The 12,179-nt window shown below is 62.2% G+C and overlaps 1 protein-coding gene across 1 annotated transcript; it reads left to right on the forward strand.

The window, feature by feature from the left end:
* The first annotated feature begins 404 nt into the window (after positions 1 to 404).
* Positions 405 to 9,285, forward strand: KMT5C (lysine methyltransferase 5C). The gene is made up of 9 exons (XM_054463846.2): positions 405 to 1,079; positions 3,022 to 3,274; positions 3,443 to 3,608; positions 3,970 to 4,079; positions 4,909 to 5,072; positions 5,207 to 5,226; positions 7,379 to 7,515; positions 7,666 to 7,853; positions 8,123 to 9,285. The coding sequence occupies exons 2-9, from the start codon at positions 3,165 to 3,167 to the stop codon at positions 8,614 to 8,616; spliced, it is 1,389 nt and encodes a 462-aa protein (XP_054319821.1). The 5' UTR covers positions 405 to 1,079; positions 3,022 to 3,164; the 3' UTR covers positions 8,617 to 9,285.
* Positions 9,286 to 12,179: the final 2,894 nt, after the last annotated feature.

A 12,179-nucleotide genomic window follows, 5' to 3' on the forward strand; every position in this document is an offset into this window, starting at 1 on the left:
GGGAAGAATGGCTGTGGCGAAACAAACAAACAAGCAAACAAAGACCGCCTGTTCTGAGTGTGGAGCTTATTATTCTGGGCGTAATTATGATGAATTGTTAGTTACGTTTGCCTCTAGGATTGAGGTAGGCGGTGATCCCAATTAGGGGGTGCCCCAGGGGAGCGCCCCAGGAGTCAGGGCTTGTCTCAAAAGTCCCCACTCCTTCCTCAGCCTCCCCTCCATCCGACCCCGTTAATATCGCGGGAAGGTCCCGCAGAGTGCCTGTGGATACTCCCAAAACGCAACGGTGTAAACGGAGAGGGAGGGAGAGAGACAGTGGTCTGGAAGGGAGAGAGACTGAGGAGCCCTTTGTAGCCTGGCAGAGCTGTCAATAAAGCTTCGTCGCCTTGGTAACCGCAGACCTCGCGGGGCGGGAGGGGAGAGGGATGGCGGTGCGCGCGCATTCACCGCCTCCCTCCGGCCCGCTCCGGCTTTCTCCCTCCTGCGGCAGAAGCTTTCCTCGGAGAAATAGAAAAGGGAGGCCGCGACTCTACGGTGATGGACGGAGGCCTTACCCAATGGAAAAAGAAGTTGTCCCAAGGCTAGCCAATCACATACGAGTACTGGAGCTGGCAGAGCCCGCCCTCTTTCCACTTGGACCTGAATAACCCGACCCAAACCGAGTTTCGCCCGGAGCGACTGCGCTTTCGGCCAATGAGTGCGTCGATTTCGGGCCGCAGTTGGAGAGGAGGCGGGACACGTCTCCATGGCAGCGACTAAAGGACAGCGATGTGAACCACTGACAACAGTTCGCGGCGTTTGACGGCGGCGGGGGCGTGGCGGGATTTTATCTGTGTATTGACGAGGGCCGGGCGGGGAGGGAAAGAGTGGGGCTTGGCCAATGGGAGCTCCGTGAGCTTCGTAGCAACGGAGGAGTGGCGGTGGCTGTGGCCAATAGAAAGCCTCAGTGGCCTTGGCGGGGTGGGCCCGGAGAGCAGATGGGAGGTGCGGCGACAGTGTTTGACGAGAGCCGAAGGAGGCAGTGGGAGGTGTTGGCGGCGGCGGCGCGGGCGCCTGAGGAGGAGGAGGAGGAGAAGCGGGTGAGGGGCGGCGCGGGGCCCGATCTCTGAGCCCCTTCACGGCCCCAGCCCCGCGCCGCCTTGGCTCCCCAGTCGCCCCCTGCCCCGACTGCCCCCCACCCCGCCCGGCCCCTCCTCGTGTCCAGGCGCCCACGTCTCGCGGCCCCTCGCCGGGCCTCGGGCCCCGCGGCACTGCAGCCTCCTTCCTGTGCTTCCTCACCCGGGCCCTGACCCCCTTCTTACGTCCACGGCCCTCCCTGCATCCTCAGGGCCTCTCCCTGACCTCCTGTCACTCTCCAGGCCTCTCCCTGCACCCCCAGGCCTCCTCCTGCACCCCCCAGGGCCTTTCCCTGACCTCACCCTCCAGGCCTCTCCCTGCACCCCCAGGTCTCTCCCTGCACCCCCAGGCCTCTCCCTGCACCCTCAGGCCTCTCCCTGCACCCCCAGGCCTCTACCTGCACCCTCAGGGCCTCTCCCTGACCCTGTCTCACCCCCGGGCCCTCCCTGCACTCTCAGGGCCAATCCCCGACCTCCTCTCATCCTCCGGGCCTCCTCCTGGACCCTCTAGGTCTCTCTGTGCCCTAGAACCTCTCCCTGACCCCTCAGTCCCTCTCCTGGCTCTCCCTGGAACCTGAGGTCGGCCTCTGACCCTCCAGGTCCCTTGCCCTGGGCTCTCACCGCCTACCCAGGCGCCTCCCTGGGCCCCCAGGCCCTTCCCTAGGGTCTCCCTTTCCTGGATCCCCCTGGGCCCCACCAAGCCCCGTCTGGATCCTTGGGCCCCTGTCCGCCCTCTCAGGCCCTTCACTCACTGGACACCCAGGATCTTCGCCATCCCTGGACCGCCCCCCGACCCAGGGCTCCCATCTGGCTCCTCCCTGAGTCCCTAGGCCTTTCCCCGCTCTCTGTCCTCCCTGGCACTCCCATCCCTTCCTCACACCCCTCTGAGCGCCCCCAGGCCCGGCTGCAGCCTTCTCCCTCCCACAGCCCCCTGCCGTGCCCACCGCTGTGCGTTTCTGTCCTTGCCCCCAGCCCCCTCTCCAGCTTCCCCACTGTCCCTGGCGCCCTCCCGCAGCGCCCCCTCTTTATCTCCCGCAGCCTCGCAGTCTGTCCCCGAACCCTCTACAGCCGTCTCTGCAGCTCCCGCTCCTTGGCCTGCCCCATCTCCTCCTCTCCCGGGCGCAGATGAGCCTGGGGCGCCCCGGTGCGGGGAAGAGGCTGGCCCTCCGTCCGGGTTAGGGGTTTGGGTGGTTTTCTTCATCTCTCCATTCTCTCCCGGCTCCGCTTTAAAAAAATGTTTTTGTAAATGTTGACCTGTGCTGCCTCCCCATAGTCTTCCTTTGCTCCCCTCCCCACCCCCGCTTTTGTCCTCTGAGCCCCCTTCCCCTGGAATCCTTGGAGAGGGAGCAGGTGCTGGGATCCCTCCCCAGCCCTCCCTCCCGCCACCCGCCTCCAGGCTGCCTGGGGCTTCACCCGGAGCCTCCTGACCACTCCCGAAGGCTGCCGGGGAGGCAGGGGGCGGAGACCGAGGCTGGGTCGAGGTAGGGGTGGAGGGCGGGACCTCGGGCTGGCGGGAAGCTTTGACTTTTCCTCCTTGAGGGCTAGAGGTGAAGCGGCTCCCCACGGTGCTGAGCCTTTAGGGTGATCCCGGCTGCCAATCAGTCAGCCTTCCCTGGGCCCACAGAGATGTGTGTGTGTAGGGGGTCTCTGTGCACATGGGCAGGAGCATCTGTGTGTGTCAGTCTGAGTGTGCATGGGTGTGCCTGGTGCCCATGCGTGCGTGTGCATGTGGGGGTTGTGTGTTTAGGGGGGGCCTGTGTCTGCGCTGCAGAGCAAGAGGGGGTAGAGATGCTAAGGTGATGGCTGACATGGCTCTGGGGTTTCCCTAGTCTCAGAAGTACTTGTTGCGTTCCATCTTCGCCAGCGGCCTGGTGAAGTCAGCACTGCTTTTCCCCCCATTTTGCAGATGAGATTTTGGGGCTCACCAGCGTCCCCCATGGCTTCTGAGTAGCGCGGGAGTGGAGTCAGCACCAAGCCAGGCTCCCCGCGCCTGCCTTGCCTTCACCTGCTCCTGCTCTCTGCCAGAGGCAGCATGGTCCGCAGGGCACCATGGGGCCCGACAGAGTGACAGCACGAGAACTGTGCGAGAACGACGACCTGGCCACCAGCCTCGTCCTGGACCCCTACCTCGGTTTCCGCACCCATAAGATGAACGTCAGGTGAGGCGGCCTGGGGGCGAGGGTGGGCCCAAGGGGTCAGGACCCCTCCTCTTGCACCGCTGCCGCCCCTCAGCCCTCTCCTCAGCCTGGTCCTCCCCTCAGCTCCAAGTGGGGGTTGGGGCCGGGGCCCGGGAAGGCGCTGGGACCCAGGCATGCCCTCTCCCCCAGCCCTGTGCCCCCCCTGCGGCGACAGCAGCACCTGCGCTCAGCGCTGGAAACTTTCCTGAGGCAGCGGGACCTGGAGGCTGCGTACCGGGCCCTGACGCTGGGAGGCTGGACGGCCCGCTACTTCCAGAGCCGGGGCCCGCGGCAGGAGGCTGCCCTCAAGACCCACGTGAGGGCGCCCTCCCCTCCCCCGCCCTCACCGCGTGTCCTCCCCGCTCACCGGGCCTGGTCCCGCCTGGCAGACGCTCTAGAGTCCCTCAGCGCAGCCCCTGGGGCCCCCTGACTTCCTAGCCCCTGGGACCATCTGAGGCAAGGCTCAGAGAATCCTAGGAGAGGAGAGTTGGGGGGGCCCTCTGAGATGTAGTCCAACCTCTTCATTTGATGGATGAGGAAACTGAGGCCCCGAGAGGGAACATGAGGCCCCCAAGACCACACAGTGAGTCAGTGGCACGGCAGGCCTAGAGTCCTGGAGAGAGAGGGCCAAAGATGCCCCTGCCCCGCCTCCTCACCCCCACCCTCACCCTCACCAGGTCTATCGCTACCTCCGTGCCTTCCTGCCGGAAAGTGGCTTTACCATCCTGCCCTGCACGCGCTACTCCATGGAGACCAACGGGGCCAAGATCGTGTCCACTCGCGCTTGGTAAGAGGGCAGGACTCCCTCCGGGTATCCTTGGAGGAGACAGAGCTCAGAGGGTACAAGAGAGACCCTCTGTTCATGGACTGGCCAACCGGGGAAAAGAGAGGTGCCTGGTCCTCTGGGCATCCTAGGAAGGTGGTGGGGCTAATCCCGGAAGACCTTTGTGGCTACTGTGGTGCTACTGGAGCAGGAGACACCAGATGTGACCCCAGGGTTCCTGGGGCTTCGAGGAAAGAACTAGGCTTCTGCTCAGGGCTGCACTGTCCTTACCTCCTCGTGACCTGAGCCCCCACCACGTGTTAAACACCCCTGAGTGCAGTGAGGAGCCCCTGCCCCTGCCCCTGCAGGGTTCACAGTCTGGTGGGGAGGCGGGTGGCAGACAAGTCAACATACAGTCATTGGTCCCAGCTGGTACACGCTGCAGGGGAGCTGTGAGGAATGAGCAGGTGCTCCCAGGGCGAGGCTCACACTGAGAGGGGAAGCACCAGCCTGAGGGTCTGGTGGGGCGAGTAGGGGGTAGTCCAGGCAGGAGGGAATTGGGGGCAGGAGGTGCTATGAGAGCGAGGGGAGAGAAGGGGGGCTGTATCTGCTGTGTGCGTGCTGTCCTGAAGGCTTTCAGCAGAAGGGTCCTGTGAGGCTGTGGGCTGGAGCAGGGAAGCCCACCCAGGCGGGAGGGGAAGAGGGAGATCTGGAAGACTGGATCGCCAGTAGCCAGCACCAGCGCACAGGAGTCCCTGCTTCCTGGGTGCCTCTGTGCCGGAGGCCCGAGTACCCCGAGCACCTGCAGGAGGCCAGGCATCGCCCACAGCCCTGCCCCCTGGCCTCTTGGCAGGAAAAAGAATGAGAAGCTGGAGCTGCTGGTGGGCTGCATTGCAGAGCTGCGGGAGGCGGATGAGGGGCTGCTGAGGGCCGGTGAGAACGACTTCAGCATCATGTACTCAACACGCAAGCGGAGTGCTCAGCTGTGGCTGGGCCCAGCCGCCTTCATCAACCATGGTGAGGGTCAGGCAGGTGGATGGGCGGGACGGGACAGAGCCAGGCGGGGCTGGAGGGATGTAGTGGGAGGGTTCTGCAACTGAGCCGCTGAGCTCATCGACCTCTCTTCTCTCTCCTGCCCCGACTGGCTCCAGACTGCAAACCCAACTGCAAGGTAAGTCCCTGGGACTCAGGAGGAGTGGGCACGCGGGAAGAAAGGGTGCCTGTGGCCTGGGGAAAGGGTTTTTGGTCAGTAAAGAGCCAAACGCTGGCCAGGTGCGGTGGCTCACGCCTGTAATCCCAGCACTTTGGGAGGCCGAGGAGGGCGGATCACGAGGTTAGGAGATGGAGACCACGGTGAAACCCCGTCTCTACTAAAAACACAAAAAATTAGCCGGGCGCGGTGGTGGGCGCCTGTAGTCTCAGCTACTCGGAAGGCTGAGGCAGGAGAATGGTGTGAACCCAGGAGGTGGAGCTTGCAGTGATCTGAGATCGGGCCACTGCACTGCAGCCTGGGTGACAGAGCGAGACTCCGTCTCAAAAAAAAAGAGCCAAATGCTGCCCCATGTCTCCATGGCTTCCCATGGGTCCTGGAAGGAGCAGAGTGGGTGTTTGCTCACAAGGCTACCAGAAAGGAGGAAGGGGTTCCAGCTTGGCCAGAGTTGCCCGGCTGTTTATGCAGTTGCGCTGGAACCCTGGTTGCCAGCTGCTGGCCATCTTTCTTCTCTGAAAACCAAGCTGGGAGCTGTGCCAATTTGGACAGGGAGTGTGGCAGGGAGGCAGGGCCCTGTGGTGGGAGCCCCCGGCCTTGCAGGGAACAACGCAGGCAGCTGTAGTAGCAGGAGCAGGGAGGCCAGAGAGCCCCAGGGGCCAGGACTCAGGACGCTGTCCAGACATGCCCAGGAGAGGCCGCTGGTTGTCCTGTAGCCCGGAAGCGGAAGGAATGAGGAGGGTTGGCTCCAGGGCGGCATTGAGGGTGCATCCTCTGGAGCACAGACCTCGGTGGGGCACCCCAGGAGGCATGACAAAGGGGTCCAGATTTTCAGCTCCAGAGTCAGAACTGAGTTGGGGTCCTGGCTATGCCACCCCTGGCCTTTGGTTTTTCATCTCAGATGGGGTTGGTGAGGATCTGCCCAGGAACTCTGAGGCTGGTCAAGTGTGCCGGAGGGTTTTGGACAGCGAATGCGTGGCCCTGATCTGACAGCACACACAGACGCTGGGGGGGATGGAAACAAAAGGCGGCATTCGGACAGGCTCTGCAGGCGGCATTCGGACAGGCTCTGCAGGTGCCATGCTGGGCATCGACGGAGGAGCAGAATTTCCCTAGGTGTTAAAGGAAATCAGGGGCAAAGAAGGGCGTCTAGCAGGACACGGCACACCAGAGGTCTAGGGGTGCCCAGTGACGGCTTTGGTCGGGCAGCAAGGCCTTGTGGCCCGGGCCAGCGGGCCACGGAAGCTCCCCCAGGGCGTATAATGGGAAGCTTGGTTTTTAGGTCACCCTGGAGGCCCATGTGCAGGAGGCTTGGCAGGAAGGGGAGAGGCTGTAGGCAGGGTGGCCACAAAGAGGTGATGAGGGGCTGACTCCAGTAGGGGTCTCAGGGAGGCGAGGAGGATGAGGATGCGGGAGGTGGCACACTCAGGAGGAGTGGCCGGTTGGTCTGGGGGCCGTCAGGCAGGCATGTGGCGAGGGCTACTCCCAGGCAAATGTCAGGCTTGAGTGGATGGGTAGATGGACAGTTGGGTGGACAGTGGTCATGCCCCCTTCTAGACGGGGAACAGGGAGGGAGGCGCAGCTGTGTGGGGCCCAGGAGGAGCCTGTGGGGCAGCTCCTGGGTGAATGATCCCAAAGGCAGGGCCAGAGCACACGCGGATTGGGCTGTGGAGTGGAGGCGGGCCTCAGAGAAGTGGGGGCGGTCCGTGGCAGGCAGAGCTCGGACCTCAGCTGCCAAGGCTCAGTCTGGCAGGGGGCAGGCAGCTCAGGAGGGGATGGGCTTGGGTGTGGCAGAGGAGGTGGGGCTTGGCACGGGGCCACAGAGGCTGGAGGGAGCGGTCACCACTGCTGGCACTGCACGCTGCCAGAAGGTCAGGTTAGATCATCGTCCTGCAGGGAGGGGTGGAAACCAGCCAGTGGGTGGATTGTCCAGGGGCTACAGGCAAAGGACAGGCCCTGGGCAAGGCAGCCGCCTCGGAATGCCACTTTTAGGGGCTCAGCTGTTGCCCCATTCCAGGAAAGGATGCTCAGGGCCAGGGTGCCCGGCCAGGCGTGGCGAATGGGTGAGACCTCCCCTGTGCCCTGGGCCAGGGCGCTGAGTGGGCTTGGCCCTCAGTTTGTGCCTGCAGATGGGAACGCAGCCTGCGTGAAGGTGCTCCGGGACATCGAGCCCGGGGACGAGGTGACATGCTTCTACGGCGAGGGCTTCTTCGGCGAGAAGAATGAGCACTGTGAATGCCACACCTGTGAGAGGTGAGACCGGGTGAGAGGCGGGTGGGTTCGGGGCGTCTGGGCTTCTTGAGCCCAGAAACGCACCCTCGGGGCCCATCCCTGAGTGTGTCCAACCCCAGCCTCTCATCTCCCCTCCACCCGGCCTCATCTCCCCTTCACCCGGTCTCCCAGGAAAGGTGAAGGAGCTTTCCGAACCAGGCCTAGGGAGCCTGCGTTGCCACCACGGCCCCTGGACAAGTACCAGCTACGTGAGACCAAGCGGCGGCTGCAGCAAGGCCTGGACAGCGGCAGCCGACAGGGCCTGCTGGGCCCTCGGGCCTGCGTGCACCCGTCCCCACTGCGCCGGGACCCATTCTGCGGTGAGCACCCCTCCCTGCCATCCCGGCAGCCCCTCCCCTTTCTGCTCCTGGTCATCTGTCTCCTTTCTTCTGAGCTCTCTGCCTAGCCTGGAACCCTCCGTCCCACCCTCAGTCCCTGGCAGCCCTCGCTGTTGAGCAGTTCTGCCCACATCATTCCTCTGGGGAGCGCAGGGCAGAGCTGCCTCCTTGTCCAGAGGAGGACCGACCCAGCTTGCACTGACTTCACCTCTCCTTTGTTCCTCCTCTCCCTGCCACCTGGGCCTTCACAGCCGCCTGCCAGCCCCTGCGCCTGCCAGCCTGCAGCACCCGCCCAGACACCTCACCCCTCTGGCTCCAGTGGCTGCCTCAGCCCCAGCCCCGAGTGCGGCCCCGGAAGCGCCGACGGCCCCGGCCCCGGAGGGCCCCAGTGCTCTCCACCCACCACGCTGCCCGCGTCTCCCTGCACCGATGGGGAGGCTGTGGCCCCCACTGCCGCCTGCGAGGAGAGGCCCTGGTGGCCCTGGGCCAGCCTCCCCACGCCCGCTGGGTCCCCCAGCAGGACTGGCACTGGGCCCGGCGCTATGGGCTGCCTTACGTGGTGCGTGTGGACCTTCGTCGCCTGGCCCCAGCCCCACCAGCCACCCCAGCCCCTGCTGGGCCCCCAGGCCCCATCCTGATCCCGAAGCAGGCCCTCGCCTTCGCCCCCTTCTCCCCACCCAAGCGCCTACGGCTTGTGGTCAGCCACGGCTCCATCGACCTGGATGTCGACGGTGAAGAGCTGTGACAGGCCGGACGGGGAGGCCCAGCAGGGAGACAGGGTCTGTCTCCTAGCTGCTCCCCAGGACCTCCAGAAGGAGCCCTTGGACCTCTGGGAGGAAGCTGACCCTTGACTCCAGCATAGCTCTGACCCTGGAATGGGGTTGGTTTGGACACCCCCAGGGATCTGACCCCTGACCCTTTGTGACTGCTGACCCCTGAGCCACTCCCACTCCCACAGGGAGCCCTGGCCATTTGCTGCCCTCCCCACCCCTGCCCCAGCCTCAGGACTGCAGGAGCCATCCGCCTCCCTCAGCCCCTTCCTCCCCAGGGAGCAAAGCCATAAGGGGCAGGGGCCACCCCACGGCGTCTCCCCAGAAGTAGAGGCCTCAGGAGGAGGTGGAACTGATGTAGGGGGTGGCACTCCCCAGAGACTGCCCTCACGAGGGGACTGGGTTCGCTCTCAGCTCTGCAGCTGTCTGCGGTGGGGGGAAGGTTGGGGGGTGTCTGGGGGCATGTTCCCCTCACCACCCCCCGTGGGTCTCAGGGAGGCCGGGTGCGACCTCATCTTTCTCATGGTGCTATCCTGGTGCTATTGGGGGGGAGCTCCCTCCCCTCCCCACACCAGAAAGGGGTATGTTGGGGGATTGGAAGCACTTGAACTTTTTATTTTATTAAAACCTTGTTATAAGCAGTACCCTTGGCGGTTTATTTTTTTGGCTTATGTTTTGAAGGGATGTGAGGAGGGTGAGTCCCTCAGCTGTGCTGGTGAGAGGGGGAGGAGGCAACCCAGGCCTTTGGCCCTGAGAGCTGTCGGGAAAGGGATTTGGGAGGGTGATGGACTAGGGGACTGAGACTGGAGCCCCATCCCCACTCAGGCTGTGCTTGTAAAAATGCCTTCAGACCCATCCTCTCCTAGGAGGGGGTCCTCCCATTTTCCAGGCGAGGTCAACAAGGTTTAGCAAGCAGAGTGACTTGCCAAGGCCACGTGGGGACTTGAGGGCCCTTCTCCCTTCTCACGCTTCTCAATGAGATGCCCCTCCCACATCTCACTCCAAAACAGAGAGAGACTGCTGGGGTCCTGGCTGAGTGAGGGTGTGGGGGCTGCCCAGGACACCAGAGCCGGGCCTGGGGGAGGCGGCGCTGACAGGACCTTCCTCAGCTGTGGCATCTTGGGCTTTGCCGTGTGTAAGACCAGGACGATGAATCTTGTTTCTTCAGGTCCAATCCAGGATCTGGATTTTGCCAGGGCGTCTTAGCTCTCCCTGCCATCTCGTTTTGCAAAAGGAAATACCAGCGGCTGACCGTGAGCACTCCCTGATCCCAGGTACCTCCAGCTTCTCACAGACACGTTTCTCATTGGGCCACCGAGCCCATCTCACTTGGGCAGCTACAGGTCACCCGCTGGCTCCAGGCCCCCCATGTGCGCCTCCGCATCTGCCAGCCTTGAACAAGCTTACTGTGGAGGTGGACGAGGCCAGGCTGCAGGTATCAGGAAGCTCTCCTTGGCCCTGGTGGAGACGGAGCAACAGGGAGGAGTGGCCACATGAGCACCTCAGCGGTGGCCCTGGGAGGCAGGGACAAGGGGGCAGTTGAGAACAGGTCAAACCTTGTTTACTTTAAAACTCATTTAGATACGTTGGATAATGTGGCCTGTTCTATTTCTTTTGCAGGGAGAAAATTCCTCTTATAATGCAAATCCTGCTAAACCCTGTTTGTTTTCTTTCTCATGTTAAAAATAAGGACGGAGAGAGCTCCAGGTCAGCAAACGGCAGAGAGATGGCTCCAGTGGCAGTCTCCAGGGATGTGTCTCTTGAGTGAACTGAAGCCATGCTGTTCATTTCTTTCCTTTTTTTTTTTTTTTTTTGAGACAGGGTCTCGCTCTGTGGCCCAGGCTGGAGTGCAGTGGCACCATCTCGGCTCACTGCAACCTCCACCTCCTGAATTCAAGCAATTCTCCTGCCTCAGCCTCCCGAGTAGCTGGGACCATAGGCACACACCACCCCATCAAACTAATTTTTAAATCTTTTTGTAGCGATTGTGTCTCACTGTGTTGCTCAGGCTGGTCTCGAACTCCTGAGCTCAAGCGATCCTCCTGCCTCTGCCTCCCAAAGTGCTAGGATGACAGGTGTGAGCCACTGCACCCGGCCTTTTGTTTCTGAAATTCAGCTGTTGCCACAGCTCTTAGACAAAGAGGACGGCGGAGCAGGGAGCCTTAGCTGAGGACTCATGGGTGGACATTGGAACTTCCGGGAACCTTCTGAAATCTTTTAAATGTTGAGAGTATATATTTACATGCACGTTTTTTATAGGGGGTTCAGAGCGTTTATCACATTCTCACAAGTTTCTGTATCTGCCTCTCCTTCGCCCCCACCCCACCCCCAACAAAAAGGGCTAAAAACTAGTGGCAAGTCGGGTGCGGTGGCTCATGCCTGTAATCCCAGCACTTTGGGAGGCCGAGGTGGGTAGATTGCCTGAGGTCGGGAGTTTGAGACCAGCCTGACCAACACGGAGAAACCCCGTCTCTACTAAAAATACAAAATTAGCTGGGTGTGGTGGCGCATGCCTGTAATCCCAGCTACTCGGGAGGCTGAGGCAGGAGAATCACTCGAACCCGGCAGGCAGAGGTTGCAGTGAGCTGAGATCGCGCCATTGTACTCCAGCCTGGGTGACAAGAGCGAAACTCCATCTCAAAAAAAATAAAAATAAAAATGGTGAGGGCGTTAGAAACTGGTGATCAGGGTTTCCTGGCCTCTGCACTGCTGCCATGCTGAGCTGGTGTTTCTGGGCAGGGCCTGTCCTATGCATTGCAGGATGTTGAGCAGCTTCCCTGTCTCCACCCACTTGATGCCAGGAGCATCCCTCCGCCCCAACCAAAAATGTCTCCAGACCTTGCCTGATGTCCCCATGGGGGCCAAAGTCAGCTTCTGGCTTGAGCTGGGCAGCACCGGGTGGTGGGGGAGGGAAGACGCCAGGCCCGTAGTGATCATTCCCTGTCCTTGTTGTAGCGTGGAGGGTCAGGACAGCCTTGGGGGCTTGGGTGCTCTCAGTCATCTCGCCCATACAGACAGGAGCTGGCCTGGGGAGGGCAGGTGTGTCTGCTTGGAGTCCCTCAGCTGCAGGGGACCCTGGCTTCCACAAAGTTTGAGGCGTTCATGCTGGCACTTCCCAGCTGGCAGGACCTGGGGGACATCCTGGTGGAGCTGGGGCCTGGGGTCATGAGTTCACCAAGGAGCTCAAGGACAGGAAGAAACGGTGGTGGCGGCGGGTCCTCTGGTCGAAGCCTGGGCCTGAGAACCCCATCATACACGTGGAGGCCAGAGCAAGGGAAACAAGGAACTCGAAGGCTGGTGGCTGTAGGTGAAGGTGGAAGGAAGTTTAGTGAAACAGGAAATACAACTGGTGCTGACCTGGGTGTGTGGCACTAGAACTGCTCTCAGCCTTTGGCAGGCAGGCAGGGCCCTGGCCAAGGACCCTCATCCTGACCCCATGTCTCCCTCTGGGGGCACTCTCTGGCCCTTTATGCTGCAAGCTAGTAACCAGACGCCTCCAAGAGCTCCAGGACCGGTTTATGGGGTCATCCCTGGGCCG

The sequence above is a fragment of the Pongo pygmaeus genome, chromosome 20 (assembly GCF_028885625.2).
Source record: "Pongo pygmaeus isolate AG05252 chromosome 20, NHGRI_mPonPyg2-v2.0_pri, whole genome shotgun sequence".
Classification (NCBI taxonomy): Eukaryota; Metazoa; Chordata; class Mammalia; order Primates; family Hominidae; genus Pongo; species Pongo pygmaeus.

Bases quoted from the DNA above. Each gene is read 5' to 3' on its own strand.
- KMT5C (XM_054463846.2), top strand. From the start codon at position 3,165: ATGGGGCCCGACAGAGTGACAGCACGAGAACTGTGCGAGAACGACGAC. The intron at 5,227-7,378 runs GTAAGTCCCTGG...CTTGGCCCTCAG, and splicing joins ACTGCAAACCCAACTGCAAG to TTTGTGCCTGCAGATGGGAA. The intron at 7,516-7,665 runs GTGAGACCGGGT...CCGGTCTCCCAG, and splicing joins GAATGCCACACCTGTGAGAG to GAAAGGTGAAGGAGCTTTCC.